Source organism: Eleutherodactylus coqui, chromosome 8, assembly GCF_035609145.1.
Source record: "Eleutherodactylus coqui strain aEleCoq1 chromosome 8, aEleCoq1.hap1, whole genome shotgun sequence".
Taxonomy (NCBI): Eukaryota; Metazoa; Chordata; class Amphibia; order Anura; family Eleutherodactylidae; genus Eleutherodactylus; species Eleutherodactylus coqui.
Window position 1 is genome coordinate 93,026,636 of NC_089844.1, and position 22,097 is coordinate 93,048,732.

Genomic DNA, 22,097 nt, shown 5'->3' on the forward strand with positions numbered 1-22,097 from the left:
CGGTTCAGAGAGGCCCCAATTCACCTTTGTGTCCAGCACACTGTTATCCCAGACCTGTATGTTGAGAGTTGTGAATTTTCCAACAGTTGTAGAATCAAAAGTTGGAGATTAGTAGAATAAACCCTTAAGAAAAAAATGCTAAAATCAAATAAAGAGGAGGATTATCTCTCCCGTCTTGACATCATGTGATCTTCTGATATCCAATCATACGATACCTACATTGGCCAAGTGCAACACGTTCCTGGCAGAGTGTAATGACTAATGCAATTTGACCAACAGTATCAATCCCTCATGAGTCCCTGGCAGCCCAACCACATTTGTATGTCCCTTAGCTGGAAAGATAGAAGATAATTAAAATATTAATTAGCCAGTAAGTAAGTAACCCCTATAGGGATTGTTCTAAGGTGGTTGTTATCTAGAACCTATACTGAATAATAGAAACGGTGTCTGGACCAAACCATGTGAGGGAGGAGGAGGGGGGGGGGGGGGGGGACTGGATGTATTTCCATCCATTAGCGTTTCAATAGTTGCAGAATTCTGCCCAGTGAGATGCCGGTATATTTAATAGCTATAATGGGAAGAAACATAATGAGTAGAAAGAGCAGCAACTGTGGATATTATGAAAGATACCGGAGTCAGTTCTGTTCATACTGTTCCTACAGCTCTTGTACTTCTGCTCAGGCATAGATTTCTCATGAGGTCGGACCATCAAGCTGTGGCTATAAATGCATTCCATCAAGGCTGACCTTATGTGTAGAGTGCGATGCATTCTATTGCTGTAGTGCCATACATTGTACTATTAACAGTATCATACAGTATAGTGCCTATATAACAGTGCCATACGTGGTCCATATAACAATGTTATATAGTGACATCACCAAAATCTCCAAAATACACTTAAGAAATAATATACTACACAGTGCCTAAATAGTATATACCAACCTGGAGTGCTGAAATACTGTGACACAATAACAGCTCTATCTATACAGCGCTATATAATGTCTAAATAATACTGCTATACAATTAATTATTGGGGATCAAAAGTTTTCAGGTGCCTACCTGGTTGCAGACCTCCTAAGGCCAGCCATACATTTAGTCTTAGCCCTGGGCATTTACACACATATGATCACACACAACAGATACACACATATGATCATATGTGCATCCACATCTCTTTAACATCTACATACTGATGCCATAAGATAATGCACAACCTGCTGTGATATGAACTGCACTAATATATATAACCTATAAGAACACATTTAAGCTGACGGCTGCAGTTCGCTCTCTAGCCATTCATCTAGCAGAGCCAACACTTACCAACCACAGTTTATTTTCATGCACTATGATTGCCCAGGCTCGTCTCTAAATATAGCACAAATATAATAATGCTACTGCAGTGCACGCCTCTGTCCGCCTCTATTCACAGACATGACAGTACAGCACATCGGATCTGAGGGGACGCATTATACAAATTAAATTCCTGTACTCTGGTATGCAGTAGTATAGAAACTCTATTGATCTGGAGGCAATGTTATAATATATCACTGTCAAAAGGAGCAGTATTATAATAATTATATTATTGTACATAGGGGGTAGTATTATAGTAACTATATTATTGTACATAGGGGGCAGTATTATAGTAGTTATATTCTTGAACATAGGGGAAAGTTTTATAGTAGTTATATTCTTGTACTTAGGGAGCAGTATTATAGTAGTTATATTCTTGTACATAGGAGGCAGTATTATAGTAGTTATATTCTTGTACATAGGAGGCAGTATTATAGTTGTTATATTCTTGTACTTAGGGAGCAGTGTTATAGTAGTTATATTCTTGTACATAAGGGGCTGTATTATAGTAGTTATATTCTTACATAGAGGGCAGTATTATAGTAGTTATATTCTTGTACATAGGGGGCTGTATTATAGTAGTTATATTCTTGTACATAGAGGGCAGTATTATTGTAGTTATATTCTTGTACATAGGGGGCAGTATTATAGTAGTTATATTCTTGTACATAAGGGGCTGTATTATAGTAGTTATATTCTTACATAGAGGGCAGTATTATAGTAGTTATATTCTTGTACATAGGGGGCTGTATTATAGTAGTTATATTCTTGTACATAGAGGGCAGTATTATTGTAGTTATATTCTTGTACATGGGGGGCCGTATTATAGTAGTTATATTCTTGTACATGGGAGTCAGTATTATAGTAGATATATTCTTGTACGTGGGAGGCAGTATTATATTAGTTATATTCCTGTACATAGGAGTTAATAGTATAGTAGTTATATTCTTGCACATAGGGGGCCGTATTATAGTAGTTAAATTCTTGTACATAGGGGGCAGTATTATAGTAGTTATATTCTTGTACATAGGGGGCCGTATTATAGTAGTTATATTTTTGGACATAGAGGGCAGTATTATAGTAGTTATAGTCTTGTACATAGAGGGCAGTATTATAGTAGTTATAGTCTTGTACATATGGGGCAGTATTATAGTAGTTATAGTCTTGTACATATGGGGCAGTACTGTAGTAGTTCTATTCTTGTACATAGGGGGCCGTATTATAGTAGTTATATTTTTGTACATAGAGGGCAGTATTATAGTAGTTATAACCTTGTACATAGAGGGCAGTATTATAGTAGTTATAGTCTTGTACATAGAGGGCAGTATTATAGTAGTTATAGTCTTGTACATAGGAGACAGTATTTTAGTAGTTACGTTCTTGCAAATAGAAAAACTGCTGCCAAAGTAAATAGAATATGAAATCTATTCTCCTACCTGAGGCTCCAGTCACTAATGGCATTACTCAGTATGAATGAAATTTGGTCCCTTATAATAGTTTTTGTTTCCTCAGATGGCTGATAAATCAGAGTCTGGGACCCTGGAAGATGATGAGTTTGTCTTGTTTTACAAAGCTCTGACCCAACGAGACGAGGTCCTTAAGATATTCCAGGACTTCTCAAAGGATTGCAAGAAACTAACTCTGTTGGAGTTTGTAGACTTCCTGCGTCAGGAGCAGCTTGAGGTGGATAATACCGAGGAGTTTGCAATGGATCTTATTGCCAGATATGAACCTTCAGAGACGGGTAAGATGGCAGAGTACTGTAATATATGGTTGCAGAAGAGCATCATAGTCATTCAGAACAATCCCCTTTTTTCAAGTCTGCAATAAGATAGCTGTGCAATGAACAAGCTTCATTCATATTTGACATTTAATCCCATAATAGTCATTACGATCCACCATAAATCTATAGTGTATGGTTAGATAATGTTGGTATCAGCTCAGGAGAATAACCAACTTCTGACTTAGGCTGCTTTCATATGAGTGCAGTACAACTACGTTTTTGCGCCTGTATTATGGACGAGTGTCGCAGACCGACCATGGGTCTGTTGATCTGAACTCAGAGCATCATAGATCCCCAAAATTGGAAACCTGTATGTACCTAGTGCAGCTCTCAGCTGAGTGTTACTTCCAATTGCATCCAGTCTAGACAATCCTGTGAATTAAACAATCTGGACTCCTGCCTGATCAATTGTGACGGGATATATGAAAATCAGTTTTTAAACTGGACAACCCTGTAAATTTTAACTTCTCTGATTTTTAGCAAAAAAGCTTCATGCTCTAAGTATTGACGGCTTCCTGAACTACTTGTGCTCGGCGGAGGGATCCATCTTCAGTGTGAGTCATGTACCGATATACCAGGATATGACGCAGCCTCTGTGCCATTACTTCATCTCCTCCTCCCACAACACCTACCTGATGGAGGACCAGCTACGGGGGCACAGCAGTGTGGAAGGTTATATCAGGTGAGACGAGGCAGCGCTGCCTGTGATGTTCATCACCAATGGTAGATTGTTTCCAACTAATTCTAGATTTCTTTTATCCAATGCAGGGCATTAAAAAGGGGCTGTCGCTGCGTGGAGGTGGACACCTGGGATGGCCCCAATGGAGAACCTATTGTATATCATGGCCACACTTTTACCTCCAAAATCCTCTTCAAAGATGTTATATCAGCCATCAACAAGTATGCATTCAGGGTGTGTAGCTTATAAAGTTTGTAAAACTTTTTATTTTGCCACTTCTCTTGACTATATCTGCTTCTAAAAAGCTGGGTGAAACAAACACAACCTACACCCCACAGGGGGAATCACCCAGCTTTCCAAAAACGCTGAATGACAAATATGCCTAGTCACAGATCCTCTCGGTACATAAATAGATTTGTCATTCAGAAGTTTGTGAAAGCGAAGTAATGCCTCTAGTGGAAATTACAATGGTGGCCATATTGACTTTGACTTGACTTTCCCAGAAATTGAGGATTTTGGGGTCATAGGCAGAGGTTGCGTGAGCGCGGTCACACTCAGGTGTTACGGTCTGTGTGTACGGCCGGTTGACCGCTACTTTATCTGCGACATCATGAGATGGAAGCCAGCCGTCGCTGCCCCAGACAAAGAGTGTCCGTCACTGTCATTACTGCTTATCTGCTAGCGCTGCTCAGACGGAGGAAAGCTAATATGTCGTCTTAATAAATATTACATCGTTTCCTTACAAGTGAGATACAGTAAATGAACAGGTGGTGAAAAACAATCTGCGGAAACAGACCTCTTCCCGCGGAGGGTACACAGCTGTAAGGAGACGTGGCATGTGACTCTGGTATTTAGAGCATTTGGCACTCTCTACAGGTATCCGAGTACCCAGTCATCCTGTCTTTGGAGAACCACTGCAGTGTGGAGCAGCAAGATACTATGGCGCAACATCTGAAAAGCATATTGGGTGGAAAACTGGTGACCAGCACTCTAGATGGACGAATTCCGGTGCAATTGCCATCGCCTGAGGTAAGATAGCAGGAAAATCCTCCTATTACTCAATTGATAGGGTATGTAGACATTTGCAATCATTTTTATTACTCCAATGCATCTAAAAATGAAGCAACTTTGATTAAAAATCTCCTACTGTTTTGTGAATACATCTCCCGTGCAGATCTATGCGTCTCCATGGTTGCAGACTACAAGCCAACCTTGCGTAGTCTAATCATTCAGTCATGTGATATTCTCTCCCATCAGCTTCCCCTTCTATTGTATGTAAAGTACTGTTAGGGCTACACGCTGACATGTGTCATGCAGCATAATCTCAGAAAAGTCGCGCAACCCAAAAAATATTTGTGAGACTTGTCTGTGACTTGCTGCTCCGCAGCGGTTTCAGAGTTACAATTTGGCTGTTAATTAAATGAGAATATTATGTGAGACGCACGAATATGAACCCCAGTCTTTTGAATGGAGTCATATATATGAACGATGTTTTTCCTATGAAAAGTATGATCACCCTACAGATCTAGATGCAAACATCACGGTGTGGAAAGAAAGTCACGCCATGACCTATCTTTAGCCTTTCCCTCGGAACGCCTTGATCCATTATTTTCAGTGGGACCGGAAAACACATTGCACGGAATGCGATTTGCATGCGAGCGCAATGTGAGGCTTCCCATTGAAAACAAGGGGAAACACCTGTTGATCCTTCGACGTGGCTGAAAGCCATGCTGGAGGTTCGCAACTGTACTGAAGGGATGGGTGGCATTTTTGACACAATAAGGCCTAGCATCCGTGGGTATATCGGACGTTCCTGAGCGTGATTTCTGGTCGAGTTTCACTTCCCAATATCGCGCTTGGCCGTGTGAAACTAGACTTCGTGTTTAGTTTCAGAGGGTGGAAATAAGTCTTGGCGATGATGCTCCCTCTTGTTTGTACTACAATTACATTACTGTTTCCCGAAAATCTAGGTGGTGAACAATATGTCTGGTATTATACCTCCAATAAGGGTCATCACTCAGCTTTACCAAGCTGCTGACTAAAAACAAACTACCCAGCCAAAGAAAAATGAAGAAATGGAACATTTTAACAACAATAGTGGGGATAGGATTTTGTCCTGGATTATCTTATTTAACTATTACAAAAGAATAATAAGAAATTGCATTTAAGCCCCGGTACCCAAAAGGGTCCATATGCTCCCTGTATGTAATGGCTGATGAGGGTGGGGGTAGGGGGGGGGTATACAGAATTTGCATTGGGGATTGAAAGCTTCAAGCTTCTCTTCTATAAAAAAAATGCTGTACTAATCTGTAATTTGCTCTCCTCCTACTCAGGAATTACGAGGGAGAATGATTTTGAAAGGCAAGAAGATTGGGCGTTTGGAGGACTCTTTAGGTGAACCCTCGGAAGACCCTTACATGGGAGAAATATCTGAGGAAGAAGATAGTGGTGATGTGGATGAAGATAAAAAGAGATCTAAGGCAGGTTTTATGTTCTTGATCGGTTTAGAGTTGAATAACAAAGTTTATAAATATACACTGAACAATCACTACATGAGGAATAGCTGGCGTGTGACATCTAGTATTCAGTATGATTGTTCTCAGTAAGAGAAACCAGGAATCTTGTAGATAGGATACCTTTTAATGGCTGACAAAAATACATGATGTTGCAGCAAGCTTTCGGGTTCTTCTTATCGACCCTTCATCAGGCTAAAATGAAACTGGTTTGGATGGGACGCAATTATAACATACAAATGCAGAGGGGAAGGCGGACACCCCTCTTGATCTAAATAAATGTTTACACACAGAAATTTGAGACTTAAAATAACCGCAATCTGAGCAAAGAGATAGATGCTTAATCAATCCGCTGAGTTTTATGATGTCTGTCATCTCTAGTTTACGAATTGTCCCATCCAAACGAGTTTCATTTTAGCCTGATGAAGGGTCGATAAGAACCCGAAAGCTCGCTATGACATCATGTATTTTTGTTAGCCATTAAAAGCTATCATATCTACAAGATTACTTGGTTTCTCTTACTGAGAACAATCATACTTTACTCTACTGGCTAACACGGTACTAAACCTTTTTTTTTTCATATTATCTTGTGTTCAGTAACGTGGTACCATGTAAGGGCTGTGCCAGTATCTGCTCTCAGATAATGTGCTGACCTCTCCTCTGCACTACATAAGGCAACATTTAGCAGTAATGGGTAAAAATTGTTGGTGACAGTATTTCTGAAACAGTTGCATTTGTTGGCTGTTTCTGAACAATGGTATCAAGAGTGTACCAGGACTGGTTGAACCATGGACAGACAGCTGTCAGAAGATCCTGCAATGGCATGCCACGTGTTGTTGAGCCTAGAGGCGAGCGACGGGTGGGATGCTTCTGGTACCTAGATAACGACATGCCACAGTGGACCAACTGACTGAGCAGTACAAGAGTGGGTAAGTTTGACAAATATCCACAGTAACCTAAAGCTACCTTGCAGAGATATAACAATTGGCTAATGCTCCTAGGAGGAATTGATAGAGCAAAAGATAAGAAAGTTGGGACTCACCTGGCATGGAGCCTGTCAATGACAGGTCTCCATACCCCAAGTCCAAGTCTCAGAGATGGATCCTGCTGAAAGGGTTGCAGCCAGGAGAACAGAAAGGACCAATCTGCGGACAAGGTGCCTTGGTGTTAAACAATATGAAAAGCACAGGATCACTAAATGTGCCCTGGAGAAAAGTCAGCTCTTGCGCTTATTTAGTATCAACAGAGGAAAATTAGAGAAAAATTTACTTCACTGGGGAAGGTGGGGTGGGGTGTTGGATGGTATACAACTCCCCCCTCCACAATCCCGGGCAGCAGGTGATAGAACTGGTCATCATTCTAAATGATTTATTTTACAGAGATAGAGACAAGACAGAAGTTGGCAACGTGTTTCGGGGTATCCAGGACCCCTTTCTTAAGACTGCAATAGTTAGTCTTGCTTGAGACCACCAACAAAATTCAGATGAAGATTGCCCAGGATGGAAGTCAGGATTCAATTTGAGCGACTCTTCCGATGCTCCCGGCCCAGGCCCGAGTCTCCACACGGCTTCCTGGGATGTTCCTCCATTGATACTAAGTAAGCGCAAGACCTGACTTTTCTCCAGGGCACATTTAGTGATCCTGTGCTTTTCACAATGCAGCTACCTTGCGTCAACTGGGGTTCAACTGAAAAGGGTGCCTCGATCATATTGCATGGGCCCAGAAAAGACATCAATGGACTAATCACTCCAGATGGTTGTCTGGAGTAATTAATCTCATTTCCTGCTGAACAATACTGATGGCTGGGTCCATATTTGGCATAAACCGCATGGAGGTGTATCCCATGAGTTCGCCACTGGGGTTCAACAGGCCAGTAGTGGTTGTGTCATGGTCTGGGGAAAGTTCTCCTAGCATGGCCTAGGACCGTTGGTCATCATACCACAATTCTTGAATGGTGAACTCTATAGGAACCTGCTAGCTGAACATTTGCACCAATATCGTCAAGAAGTCTAACTACAGTGCCATCTTTCCACAGGACAACTCTCCATGTAATCAAGCTTGGATCCCTAGGGAGAGGTTGGAGAAACACTACAATGAATTCTCCACACTGCTTTGGTTCCCAAATTCACTGGACTGTAACCCCATTGAACATGTTTGGGATATGCTGGAAAGGGCTGTGAGATCTGCTCCGACTTATCCCCAAAATCTGCTGCAACTGATGGAGCCAGTGCAGCAGGCATGGGTCGAGTTTAGTATGGAGGATATTTGTTACCTTGTGGAATCTGTTGCTTGATGTCTGAAAGCCATGATTCTCCAAAATAAATGTACCAACCCGTTATTGAGTAGGTGTTCCTAATGCAGTGATCGTTCAGTGTACTTCTTATATGGTTTTTCCACTTTGGAGAATCCCCACTTGTTAGAGGTTCCCTTGATAATACGGTGATCACAAAAGGGCACCACAAAATGGGTACCCAGTGGAGCTGTAACCTGTGGGGAAACCAAGCTTTTTTTTCAACACTACTGATCTGCTACATCACTGGTTGTCCCTGTCTGTCACTAGTGTATGGGCAGCTGTACTTGAAAACTCTGTGACTTGCATAATCTTGTTTATATACTTTTCTATAGCTATTTTTTACATCTTTTTGCCAGAAATCAAAGGATCGCCTCTCAGAGGAATTATCTGACTGCATTATCTACTGTAAGAGTGTCCCTTTTGAGAGCTTCAAGCACTCTAGGATCCACAACAAGATGTATGAGATGTCTTCCTTCACAGAGTATAAAGCTCGGAAACTTGTCAGAGAACCAGGTGACCCAACAATGGATGATATGATTTAGAATCCCAAGGCTCTATCACGCAGGTCTGAGACATGCATTAGATAACTGTATGATCTGTCTAAGGCCGGGGACACACTACAGTATTCTGGACGCTATTTTGTGTCTGTAATACGGAAGTGCATTCCAGCTTGACTGTGGATCTCTTGACCCAAACTCTGAGAATGAAGCACTCACATGGTGCTTAGAGTTTGAGTCATGAGACCCGCTGTCAGACCGGGATGCATTTCCTTATTATGTACTCAAAATGACTGCTGAAATGCAGTAACGTGTCTCTGGTCTAAAACAAAGTATTACTAGAACCCTAGATACCTAATTTGAGAGGTATATGGAATTCCTATTCATAGACTTGATTTAAGAATCACTGATGTTATGTCCTCGTCTATCACTAAGACATGTATTTGTTCAGTTGTAAAGGTTTCATTCTACAGTTTTGCATTTCTTGTTGTTACAGGTAATGAATTTGTCCGACACAATGCCTGCCAACTGACAAGAGTTTACCCCACAGGTCTACGAACAGACTCCTCCAATTACAACCCCCAAGACATGTGGAATGTGGGATGTCAAATGGGTAAAGTATTATTTAGGGGTTTCTTGAGCTTGCACAGACTGTGTATGCAAATTTTCACCAAACCCAATATAATACAAGAACACTGCATCTCATGTACAAGAATATAACAACTATAATACTGCCTCCTATGTACAAGAACACAACTACTATAACACTGCCTCTATGTACAAGAATATAACTACTATAATACTGCCCATTAGGTACAGAAATATAACTACTATAATACTGCTCCTATATACAAGAATACAACTACTATAATACTGCCTCCTATGTACAAGTTTATAAATACTATAATACTGCTCCTATGTACAAGAATATAACTACTAAAATACTGCCCTCTATGTACAAGAATATAACTACTATAATACTGCCCCCTACAGACAAGAATATAACTGCCATAATACTGCCCTCTATGTACAAGAATATAACTACTATAATGCTGCTCCCTATGTACAAGAATATAACTACTATAATACTGCTCCTACGTACAAGAATATAACTACTATAATACTGCTCCTACGTACAAGAATTTAACTACTATAATACTGCTCCCTATGTAGAAGAATATAACTACTACAATTCTGTCCCCCTGTGTACAAGAATATAGCTACTATAATACTGCTCCTTATGTGCAAGAATATAACTACTATAATACTGCCCCCTATGTACAAGAATATAACTACTATAATACTGCCCACTTATGTACAAGAATATAACTACTATAATACTGCCACTATGTACAAGAATATAACTACAATCATACTGTCGCCTATGTACAACAATATAACTACTATAATACGGCTCCTATATACAAGAATATAACCACTATAAAACTGCACCCTATGTACAAAAATATAACCACTATAATACTGCCCCCTATGTATAAGAATATAACTACTATAATACTGCTCCTATGTGCAAGAATATAACTACTCTAATACTGTCCCCTATGTACAGGAATATAACTACTATAATACTGCCCCCCATGTACAAGAATATAACTACTATAATACTGCCCCTCATGTACAAGAATATAACTACTATAATACTGCCCCCCATGTACAAGAATATAACTACTATAATACTGCCCCCCATGTACAAGAATATAACTACTATAATACTGCTCCTATGTACAAGAATATAACTACTATAATACTGTCCCCTATGTACAAGAATATAACTACTAGAATACTGCCTCCTATGTACAAGAATATAACTACTAGAATACTGCCTCCTATGTACAATAATATAACTACTATAATACTGCCTCCTATGTACAAGAATATAACTACTATAATACTGCTCCCTATGTACAAGAATATAACTACTATAATACTGCCCCCTATGTACAAGAATATAACTACTATAATACTGCCCCCTATGTACAAGAATATAAGTACTATAATACTGCCTCCTATGTACAAGAATATAACTACTATAATACTGTCCCCTATGTACAAGAATATAACTACTATAATACTGATCCCTATGTACAAGAATATAACTACTATAATACTGCCCCCTATGTACAAGAATATAACTACTATAATAATGTCCTCTATGTACAAGAATATAGCTACTATAATACTGTCCCCTATGTACAAGAATATAACTACTATAATACTGCTCCCTATGTACAAGAATATAACTACTATAATACTGCCTCCTATGTACAAGAATATAAGTACTATAATACTGCCTCCTATGTACAAGAATATAACTACTAGAATACTGCCCCCTATGTACAAGAATATAACTACTATAATACTGCCCCCTATGTACAAGAATATAACTACTATAATACTGCCCCCTATGTACAAGAATATAACTACTATAATACTGCCCCCTATGTACAAGAATATAACTACTATAATACTGCCCCCTATGTACAAGAATATAAGTACTATAATACTGCCTCCTATGTACAAGAATATAACTACTATAATACTGTCCCCTATGTACAAGAATATAAGTACTATAATACTGCCTCCTATGTACAAGAATATAACTACTATAATACTGCCCCCTATGTACAAGAATATAACTACTATAATACTGCCCCCTATGTACAAGAATATAACTACTATAATACTGCTCCTAACTTGGAGTTATGTATTCATTTTCCAATCAATTACTCAGTTTGTGTGATGCTATTACATGGATCTACCACTGCAACTGTATTGATGTGCCGACAAGCACAATTACTGATAATGAACATACAGCTTCTATCACACAGGTTTAATAGAGGAGATCACAGCTCATCATTCTGATTGTATACTTATGATCTGTAGCTTATTTAGGTGAATACAGAGGGCAATTGCAATTAAACTGTTCCCTGTGCAAACAAAAATGGTACAGCCTTAACTAATATTGTCCTGTTGCATCATGGGATTGATTGAAAGTGGAAGTAAAAAATTTTCCCATCAAGATGGTGCCTGACAAGCATCAGACAGGGGGCTGTAGTGCAGGGAAGTGACTGCAGTATACAGAGGAGATGTCCAGAGTGTGACAGGCAATCAAGCGAGGGGTTTAGGGATGAAAAAATGTGTTTACGCTAGAGTGGACCTTTAACATAAGTATCCCTCAATACCAACTGGTAGGCTAATCCTCCCCAGGCTAATATTATAAGCAGCACAAGTCCAGATATTAGTCCTGTAATCACACAGACTTTGACCCAGTGCAGCAGCTCCCACAGCGTAGGGTTGGTGCATCTCCAGCAGACAGACGCTGAACATTACCTCTGCCCTTTTACATCCAACCACTGAAGTAATTAATTAGTTAGGTAGCAGGTGGGCCTGCTGTCTCACAGAATGATAGGAGTCTTGGAGAAATATACCTCCCATCTACAACTCCTGCCATCCTGTCACAGGAATGACGATGTGGCTGTAAACTAAAGATGCATATTTTAATTCAACTTTCCCTGTTAAACTTGATGTACGTATCAAATGGAAAGGAGAAAGTGCAGAACAATTATGAAGTTTGCTGTTTGTTGCACCATTCAGACTAGACAGACATTAGTCGCACACAAAGGGTTTATTACATGGGGCTGCACTGTAATAGTGCTCTCCCCGCACTAACAACTATTCCTGTTCTGTGTTTTCATTAGTGGCACTCAATTTCCAGACAGCAGGAGTAGAGATGGACCTGAATGATGGACTCTTCCGGCAAAATGGACATTGTGGTTACATTCTAAAGCCGTTGTTCATGAGACACGTGGATACTAATTTTAACCCTGATCAGCCACAAGACACTGAAGGTTATTCACCTGTCAGCCTATCAATACAGGTAATACACTCTCCACATTACAGTATACAGAGGCTGTACGTATCTGTTGAGCCAGAATGGCCCTTTATGTTGTCTACAAGAAGACATATAACTTACACTAGCTGTACATATATCATTTTATACAAAAGATGCCCAGGTTATATCAACATACAGGAGACTTAGAATTTATACCAGGTATACATATACAATTATATTCAGAAGATACCCAGGTTATACCAGCATGCTCCTTATTACTATATACAGGAGATGTATAACTTACACTAGCTGTAAATATAGAATTATATACAGATGATGCCCACGCTATGCCATCATTCTCCATATTACTATATACACGAGATACCCAGGTTACACCAGTACAGTCCATATCACTATATACAGGGTGTATAACTTATACTAACTGTAAATATACAATTATAAACAAAAGATACCAAGGTTATACCAGCATGCTCCATATCACTATATACAGGAGATTTATACCAGCTGCACATACATAATTATATACAGGAGATACCCAGGTTATACCAGCATGCTCCATATCACTATATACAGGAGATACCCAGGTTACAACAGTACGGTCCATATCACTATATACGGGGTGTCTAACTTATACCAGCTGTACATATACAATTAAACAGAAGATACCCAGGTTATACCAGCATGCTCCATATTACTATATACAGGAGATTTATACCAGCTGTACATATATAATTCTATATAGAAGATGTCCAGGTTATACCAGCATGGTTCATATTAGCATATACATGGATACATATATTTATCCCACTCGCATTGTAAACTTATTGTTGTACTGTATTGTTGTGTAGGTTATTAGTGCTCAGCAACTGCCCAAAGATCAAAACAGTAAAGAGGGCTCCATCATAGATCCTTTGGTCCGAGTGGAAATATTTGGTGTTCCCATTGACCAAGCAAAGCTGGAGACCAAGTACATAGAGAATAATGGTAAGTTCTCTGACCTCCTGCTATCAGCACAGCACTACGCCGCCTTGTATTCTTTATACTTAAAACTGCTTAGGGTTGGTTCACATCAGAATTGGAGGTTCCATTTGGAATGTCCATCACTGATCTCCGCTAGAAAACAGGACAAAATAGTGTTGCAAGCAGTCCTATTGTCTCCTGGAAATTCTGGCAAAAAGCCAGACTACTTGCCAAAAATAGAACGGAGTCCCATTATAATCAATGGGGGGCCATTCAGTTCCATCATAAGACAGAGCTTTTCATCCAAGGGGTGTCGTTTTCCTGCTTCCTGAACGGAGCAAGAAAACACAATCTCCTAACGCTGATGTGAGCGAGCCCTTATGTAGAGGCTTACAAATGGGATTGGATTCTGATGATCGGGGGTAATAGATGCCACAACTCAAGATAGGTACAGGCCCCAAAAGGGCCACCCTCACCTGTCATTTGTGGATATGCCATAAAAGTGGGAATATCCCTTTAAAGTAAGCAACAGTATTAATGTGCCACATGGTATATAAAAGGGTATGTTTACTCTTGCAACCATTTTTATTGGTTCAGTCTGTCTCCAGTGAACAAAATTAAGCCACTTTGTAAAATGAATTGATAAAAATCTTGTCCTATTTTCCGTATACAGCTCCTATGCATCAATGTATGTCTCAGTGGTTACAGACTTCAAGAAACCCCTTTGTGTAGTCTGATATTGCAGTCATCTGTTACTGTTTTCCATCTACCGCTTCTTCCCCATGTAGGTTATTAAGAAGAGGGGATCAGACTACACAGTGTTTGCTTGCAGTCTGTAACCATGGAGACACATAAGTCTGCATAGGAGCTGTACACAGAAAAACAGTAGGATATTGTTTTTAATCAAACGCTATTTGTAAAGCTGCTTTTTTGAGTCCAATAGAGAGATAATTAAAATTATTGCAAAAGTTTAAATACTCATATAGAAATGATAGAAAATTCAGCCAGTCATAGGATTTGTATTGTCCTACACACTGGGGGAATGATCCAGGACTTTCACTGCATGCAGATTATAGCAGCAGGTACAGATGATTTGTAGCAAACCCCTAGAACTGAATGGAGCATTTATCAGGTCGAGTGTGAACAATCCCTAATTTGCAGTACACGAGTAGATGGCCGGTGGCGTTTCGCTTTCACGCTTTCCACGTACAATAACTTTTTATAACATATGGTAGTAAACAGCTTTTGGTGAATGCTCACGTTCTGGATTTACGTTACTGACGTTATAGGCTCCTGGTGAATTTGTAGGCTGCAGTTCTTATGAATATTTCACTAGGCTGTGCATGGGTGACAGGTAACCGTACACTAATATCTGTCCTTCCATCTAAAGGATTTAACCCCATTTGGTACGAGACATTGCAATTCAAGATCCACATTCCTGAACTGGCCCTCGTGAGGTTTGTGGTTGAAGATTATGACAAGACCACAAGGAATGATTTCATCGGACAATACACTCTTCCGTTCAAGAGCATCAAATCAGGTGAGCATGCGTGCCTGGATGCCATGTCTCTCTTGTATATACATTATGAATGGGGCAAATAATTCTGGTTGCAGCTTATTGGGTTCTCAGCTCCATAAGTGGTGAGGAGCATAAAAGAAAACCCCAAACCAAAGGCACCTCATAGATAACATGTAATATGACCTCAGAGATTACCTTCCAAGGTTCTGATCAAGTGGGGGTCGTGATCAGAGCTTGAATATCCTGGGCCTGTCACTAAACCTCCAGTAAATCCACATGCGCCGTAAGTAAGGTTGCCGGGTACATATGGCTGGTAATTAGGTTCAAAGGCCGGTGCCAGTTCATATTTTTTACCAGCAATGTTAATTGCTGTTGAAAAATAATTTAGGTCACCACCGCCAGCTGGGTGGTAACTCTCATTTTGATGCAATATTCACTGAAAAAGCCAAAAATACAATACCTGAAGGTCTGCAGTGGGTGACTGCATAATAGCCTGCCAGGAACAAGCTGCTCCTCCACCTCATTATTGTCTGGCTGACTGCATATCTTTAGGGCTTAAAGGGGTTGTCCCGCAGCAGCAAGTGGGGGTATACACTTCTGTATGGCCATATTAATGCACTTTGTAATGTACATTGTGCATTAATTATGAGCCATACAGAAGTTATAAAAAGTTTTTCACTTACCTGCTCCGTTGCTAGCGTCCTCGTTTCCATGGAGCCGACTAATTTTCGCCGTCTAATGGCCAAATTATCCGCGCTTGCGCAGTCCCGGTCTTCTTCTTTTTTCAATGGGGCTGCTCGTGCTGGATGCCGGCTCCGTGTAGCTCCGCCCCGTCACGTGCCGATTCCAGCCAATCAGGAGGCTGGAATCGGCAATGGACCGCACAGAAGCCCTGCGGTCCACCGAGTGAGAAGATCCCCGCGGCCATCTTCATCAGGTAAGTAAGAAGTCACCGGAGCGCGGGGATTCAGGTAAGCGCTCTCCGGTGTTCTTTTTTAACCCCTGCATCGGGGTTGTCTCGCGCCGAACGGGGGGGGGGGTTGAAGAACAAAAAACCCGTTTCGGCGCGGGACAACCCCTTTAAGGCCATTGCGCCTGCCCTACGGCAATTGTGCCGGTGGCGATTGTGCCTGCCTTATGGCGATCGTGCCCATGGCGACTGTGTCTGCTTTGCAGACCTTCAGGTATTGTATTTTTGGCTTTTTCAGTGAATAATGTGTTTGTTTTTTTCTTTTTCCTCACCTCTGTGATTTTATGTCATTTTGATGCAAGCTGCCCCACTCGCAGCAGGACGACTCATGGTCAGACACAAGCTGCTGTAGCCGAGAACATCGCTTTGCTCTGTTTTCAAGGAGAGGCCACTGTGGGGGGGTCGCTATTACTACTGGGGACACTGTAGGGGTCGCTTTTACTACTGGTGACACTAGCGGGGTTCACTTTTATTACTGGGGCCACTGTGAGGATCACTGTTACTACTGGGGCTACTATGGGGGTTACTTACTACTGAAGCCCCTAATAGGGGTCACTAATACTACAGAAGCCACTGATGGGGTGACTAACAGGGACATTATTACTACTGGGGCCACTAGTGGGGTGGGGGGCTCCATATCTAAGGGAAGGCCACTGTAGGGGTTGCTAATACTACTGGGGCCACTAACAAAGACACTATTAATACTGCGGCCATATAGGTCATTTTCTTATGACACATTCCCTTTAAATCCCTTGGCCTCTCTCACAATTTCCCCTCTCAGCTTGTCCTTATCCTATGATATAGGAACCTACGGTACAGTGGAAGCAAAGCTGTGGGTTACGATACCCAATGATTATTTCCAATTCCAGTAGGGCAGCACCGATCTATTTATCTTTTGCTTTTTCATCCGCCTTTTTTTTTTTACAGGTTACCGCCATGTTCATCTTCTTTCTAAAGATGGCACCAAAATCCCACCAGCCTCGCTGTTTGTTTATATTCGTATAACAGACATCGCTGATCCAGTGCAGGACCTCGACGGTTAATGGAAATGCTCGTTACTTGTCAGCCTCCTGTAGGCACATTAACAGTCCTAAAGCTCGGAATTACTGCGGTTATGCTATATTTTGCACTTACCCCCCCCCCCCCCCCGCCCCCGACACAGAACGTTAGTTTGTATATACTTGTATATTGTGTTATTTTTTTTACGTATTTCATGTACAGATGTATATTTGGTGCTATTCTATTTAAAATGTTCTCTTGCTGATTAACTTATGAAGATACTGTAACCCAAGCTGGCGCTGTACCCACTTGCAACAGTGTTAGTGAACATGCAGCATGAGCTTCATTGATGGGTTTGTCTGGGTTTCACAAACTCTCTTCCAGATTATGGGGCTTCTGGAATGACGACAATAGGTACAGCGTGTCGCTAGGGAAATGAGAATGTGTTTAAACGGGTATTACGGTTATATCTGTTGCGGTGTGATGTCACAACGTCAGCCCTGATCCATGTGGACGCAGCCCTGTCATTTTGGTACTGTGGGCTCTGATTGGTCAGCTGGAAAGTTTTTTCCCAGCCAGCCAATCGGGTGTCTTTGTAGTGCATTTATTCTGGCTCATCTTCTCAGATTGTGCTAGTTATTCATCTTTAGGGTGGAGTTTTGGTGAGGTCTGCGTCCTCAGGGGGGTCATCAGACTTTCAGATAAATCCTTGCTGTTTATACTGACTGTTTTTAGTTTTGTAAATCGGTTTCCTAGTTCTGTTGTGTCCATTAATATTTACATCTGTCAATTGTCAGCACCTTGTTAACACGTAGGGTCTGACAAGGTTGTCCCCAGGTTATGGATGTCGGGTTGCCCTTGTCGCGGCAGTCGCCTCAATTTTAGAGTTTCCTTGTATTAGTATGGTAGAGTGAATTTTCCCTTTTCCCCTTTTTGTGTTTCTTTACTAATAGTTTCATTCTTTGCATTTTTAAGTGATTTCCTATTCACAGCTCCACTGATGAATGGAGTTGTGGCGGAGGATGTGTGCTACCACTCCATTGCCAATCACACAGAAAACTTCGTTCTGACGATCAGTGGTCGTAACCCCATCTATCAGATATTTACTTCCAATCCTGTGAATAGTGAATAGCTTGATAAAGCCGAAATACCCCTTTAAATGAATAGCCTAGTACGTTGGCTTATAGAGGGGTCCTTATTTTTGTGAATCCCTTCTGTTATCTCACGATGTCCAAAAAGGGAATTTAACAATAAGTCATCTTACCTAGAACTACGCTTTAATGGGGAAATGTTGCATAAATCTACCGTGAAGTATTAAACACTATTGTAGACCCGTTTTCTGTAATGACGTGTTTCTCTCTATTATGCAAACTCAGTTTCAGACTGAATTCTAGAATATTGCATTAACAGTGGAATGATATTTGTGACTTTCCATAACACTACAGTAGGTCCTCACAGCATGAGACTTTTGTGGGGACATTGAAGTACAAAGATGTATGTTGTTGTAGCCATAATGCAGAAGCATTGCATTACAGCCATCAGCTTAAAGGGGTTGTCCAGCTGTAAAGCATTGATGGCCTATCCACAGAATATCTATCGATACTAGATTAGTGGATGTCTGGCACCCAAGGTCCCATTTGTGGACTCATTTGCACTCTTGCACCAAGCTGATTTTTTTGCAGGAAGAAGACAGCTCCGTTCTTACTACAGTGGTGAGTCTTGGCGTTACAGGCAAAGTAAATGGGAACTTTGCCTGCAATACCAACCTTGACTACTGCACTGAAAACGGAGCTATAGAAATTAGCTCAGTGCAGGAGTGTAATAGCTCATCAAATAGGGCCTGGGCATTGCCCCTGCCAATTTGGTATTGATGGCCATCCGAGGAATAAGCCATCAATAGTTTACAACTGGACAACCCCTTTAAAAGAGGTGTTCTAGAGAGACTGTAAACTGATAAAATGGGTTGTCCTGTTTATGTTAGATTCAAGAAGCTGATCACCTGATCTGCTGCTTTTTGCTCCACATTTCCATGGAAATTGACTTGAATGCAACTCTTTTAAGGCTCCTACATTGTGGAAATGACATGCACGCCTATGCCTTGGTCAAGGTATTCAGATACAGACCTACAGCAGAAAACTGATGCTTTATCCCAGATTAAGGAAAGTTTAGATACAGCTTTTCACCAGCTGGCGCTACTATTTTGTTAGTTGCTGGCCTACATCAATGGCTGTGGTTCAATGCTTATGTCAGTAGGGCAACAACACTGCTTGCCTTCACCAAATAGCCTTATCCTAAGATCTGTTTTTGTATATAAAGCCTTTTGGATGGACATTGAATGATGATTGCCATGTCTGCATGTTCCGTTTAGGAATCATTAAGATCTCTATAGGCATAATGCTACTAATTGCAAGTATGAATTGCAAAAATACATGTAAGGTTTGCACGTTGTTACATACAGTATGCGCTACTGTAGCCTTCTTGAATGTAAGAAGTATCTCTTGCACTATGTATTTGGATCCTATAATCCTGGGATTCTTAGACCTTTCCTATGCAATCCTATAACAAGTGGAGTAGATGTCACCAAGAATGAGCAGCCTGAAAAAGAAAATTGTATACTGCCATTTAATGATTGTCTTCAAATCTTCCTGAAGCTGAAAAAGCCTTTTCAAAATTATTTTGACTTAGAAGTTTTGTCAACTTTTATAACTTTTTAGGTTATTTAGGGATATTTTCTGCCTACTGGATTTCAAAGGGAAATGGCAGATTCCACCGCAGCATGTAATGTTTAGCTTATATGCTCATATATAGAGTCATGTCATCCATCCCATATTAAAACTGTGACTAGACAGTTTGGGAAATAATTGTGGCTGCCGTTGTCCAGTAACAGTGTTGTGTATTCATTACTGTGGTAATTCTCAGATTTTGTAAAGATATATATATATGAGGTTCATAACAAAATAGCTCCAAAGCCAATACACTATGTGAATCCTTCCACCCAAAAATATAAGAGCTTGTCTCAAGTCAGCCATGAAGATCAATTCCAGTCATGTATGTCAACCCAGGCGTTGTAATTATATTCTTGCCCATAGAGGGCAGTATTACTTAGTGAAGTGACCTAAAGGGAAAATCTGCGACAAAATATGCACCATTGGTGTCGCTTTAAACGCAGATCCACAGCAGACTTCAAACCTTCAATTGCATGGGTGAAATCTGTTGGGGATTTATGTCAAAATGTACACCATATTTTGCATTGCAGATTTTGGTGCTGATCCAGTGGTGCAGATTTTCCACTACGTGTGACTATATCTTGAGGTTACGTCCACATGGGGCAGATTTGCTACAGACTCTCCTTACGGAAAATTTGCAGCATTTACAGTAGTAGCAAAGTGGATTGGATTTCCGGTGCCGCTTCCACCTATCCATCTATCTTCAAATCAGGGGGTGAACTCCACACCAAACTCAGTGTCAAACCTGCGTCAGAATCCACATCAAATGGTGCAATTTTTATGTGAATTTGGCACTGTGGATTTTCTGAAAATGTTCCCTGGTAAATCCGCCTCATGTGATTATATGCTAAGGGTACCTTTACATATGGCAGATTTTGGTACAGATCTGCAGCAGACTTCACCCCTTAAATTGAAAAGCTGCAAAAAATCTGGTACATATAAATGCAGCCAAAAATCACTATCACTCCCGTGACCCCACCCCCATTATCTTGACATTTCATTCAATATGCACTACCCAGCGGGGGGGGGGGGGGGGGCAATGAGCCAAACTCCTCCCAGAACAATGCAGATATGAAACATGCACTGAATTCTTAAAGGCCTATTCCCACAATTTAACTGTATTCCCTATGAATGAGGGAAGGGGGGGGGGGGGGGGGGGTTTATATTGGCCATACACATAAGATCAATGTCAGCTAAACCCAGCGCTTTCAGCTCACTTCAGGGAAGGCAAGGGTCAATATGTTGGATTACAACATGGCTGATCCTTTGTTTTAATGGAAAATAAGTTGGCACCAGAGGAGTCTGGAAGCAGCTTATTATCCTCTCAATATATGAGTGGATGCATATTTGGGGAAAGGAGGAGGTCGGGAGGAATAGCATTCAGCTAAGGTGTGTGGCCATCTTTACAATCAGAATAAAATCTAGTTTGAAAAATACCTTCACTATCTAATTTAGCAATGATCACTGCGCCATTGAGGTTTGCATCCACTGTGACTGGAAGAGCCCTTTAAATCTTGCCCTCCCAATTCCTCCCATAGTCGCCAGGTGTTGCTGCTATTTGATGTCCACGTAGTAGTAGTGCAAATCATAAAAATGCCGTTGTCATATACTCGCATCTCAGATATGTAATGAATGTAACAAAAAGTTGCACATCAATCGTATTGAGCCTTGCATGTTTGGCAGAATACTCCTCGAAGGCATCGTCTACATACGGAGGTTTCTAGGCAACGTTCACAAAGCATCCTGTGTAATTTTGTCGTTCAGTTTGGCTATGGAATATTTTTAAATAAAGTACCTTCATACCAGTTGTATTGTCTTTTTGTGAATGGTTCACTGGGGCCTAATGGCAGGGTGGCAGCTGCTTTATGCCCTACCAACCAGCGATATCACAAATGGTGTAGGGAAAAAAAAAACACTTGATGGTCTGTTTATGC

At 40.8% G+C, this 22,097-nt stretch overlaps 1 protein-coding gene across 3 annotated transcripts in view; it reads left to right on the top strand.

The window, feature by feature from the left end:
* Positions 1-17,576, top strand: part of PLCD4 (phospholipase C delta 4) — a 30,460-nt gene extending 12,884 nt beyond the window's left edge. For 2 of the 3 annotated variants that reach the window (XM_066576033.1, XM_066576032.1), the window contains 11 exons: positions 2,863-3,094; positions 3,614-3,815; positions 3,902-4,046; positions 4,689-4,841; positions 6,146-6,292; positions 8,975-9,131; positions 9,612-9,728; positions 12,835-13,013; positions 13,838-13,973; positions 15,340-15,489; positions 17,366-17,576. In XM_066576033.1, coding sequence (XP_066432130.1) covers positions 2,863-3,094; positions 3,614-3,815; positions 3,902-4,046; positions 4,689-4,841; positions 6,146-6,292; positions 8,975-9,131; positions 9,612-9,728; positions 12,835-13,013; positions 13,838-13,973; positions 15,340-15,489; positions 17,366-17,481 — 1,734 coding nt within the window. In that variant the 3' untranslated portion in view covers positions 17,482-17,576. Of the gene's footprint in view, positions 1-2,862; positions 3,095-3,613; positions 3,816-3,901; positions 4,047-4,688; positions 4,842-6,145; positions 6,293-8,974; positions 9,132-9,611; positions 9,729-12,834; positions 13,014-13,837; positions 13,974-14,737; positions 14,769-15,339; positions 15,490-17,365 lie in introns of those variants that run through there. The other variant, XM_066576034.1, reaches the window with a different exon arrangement.
* The last annotated feature ends 4,521 nt before the right edge of the window (positions 17,577-22,097 follow it).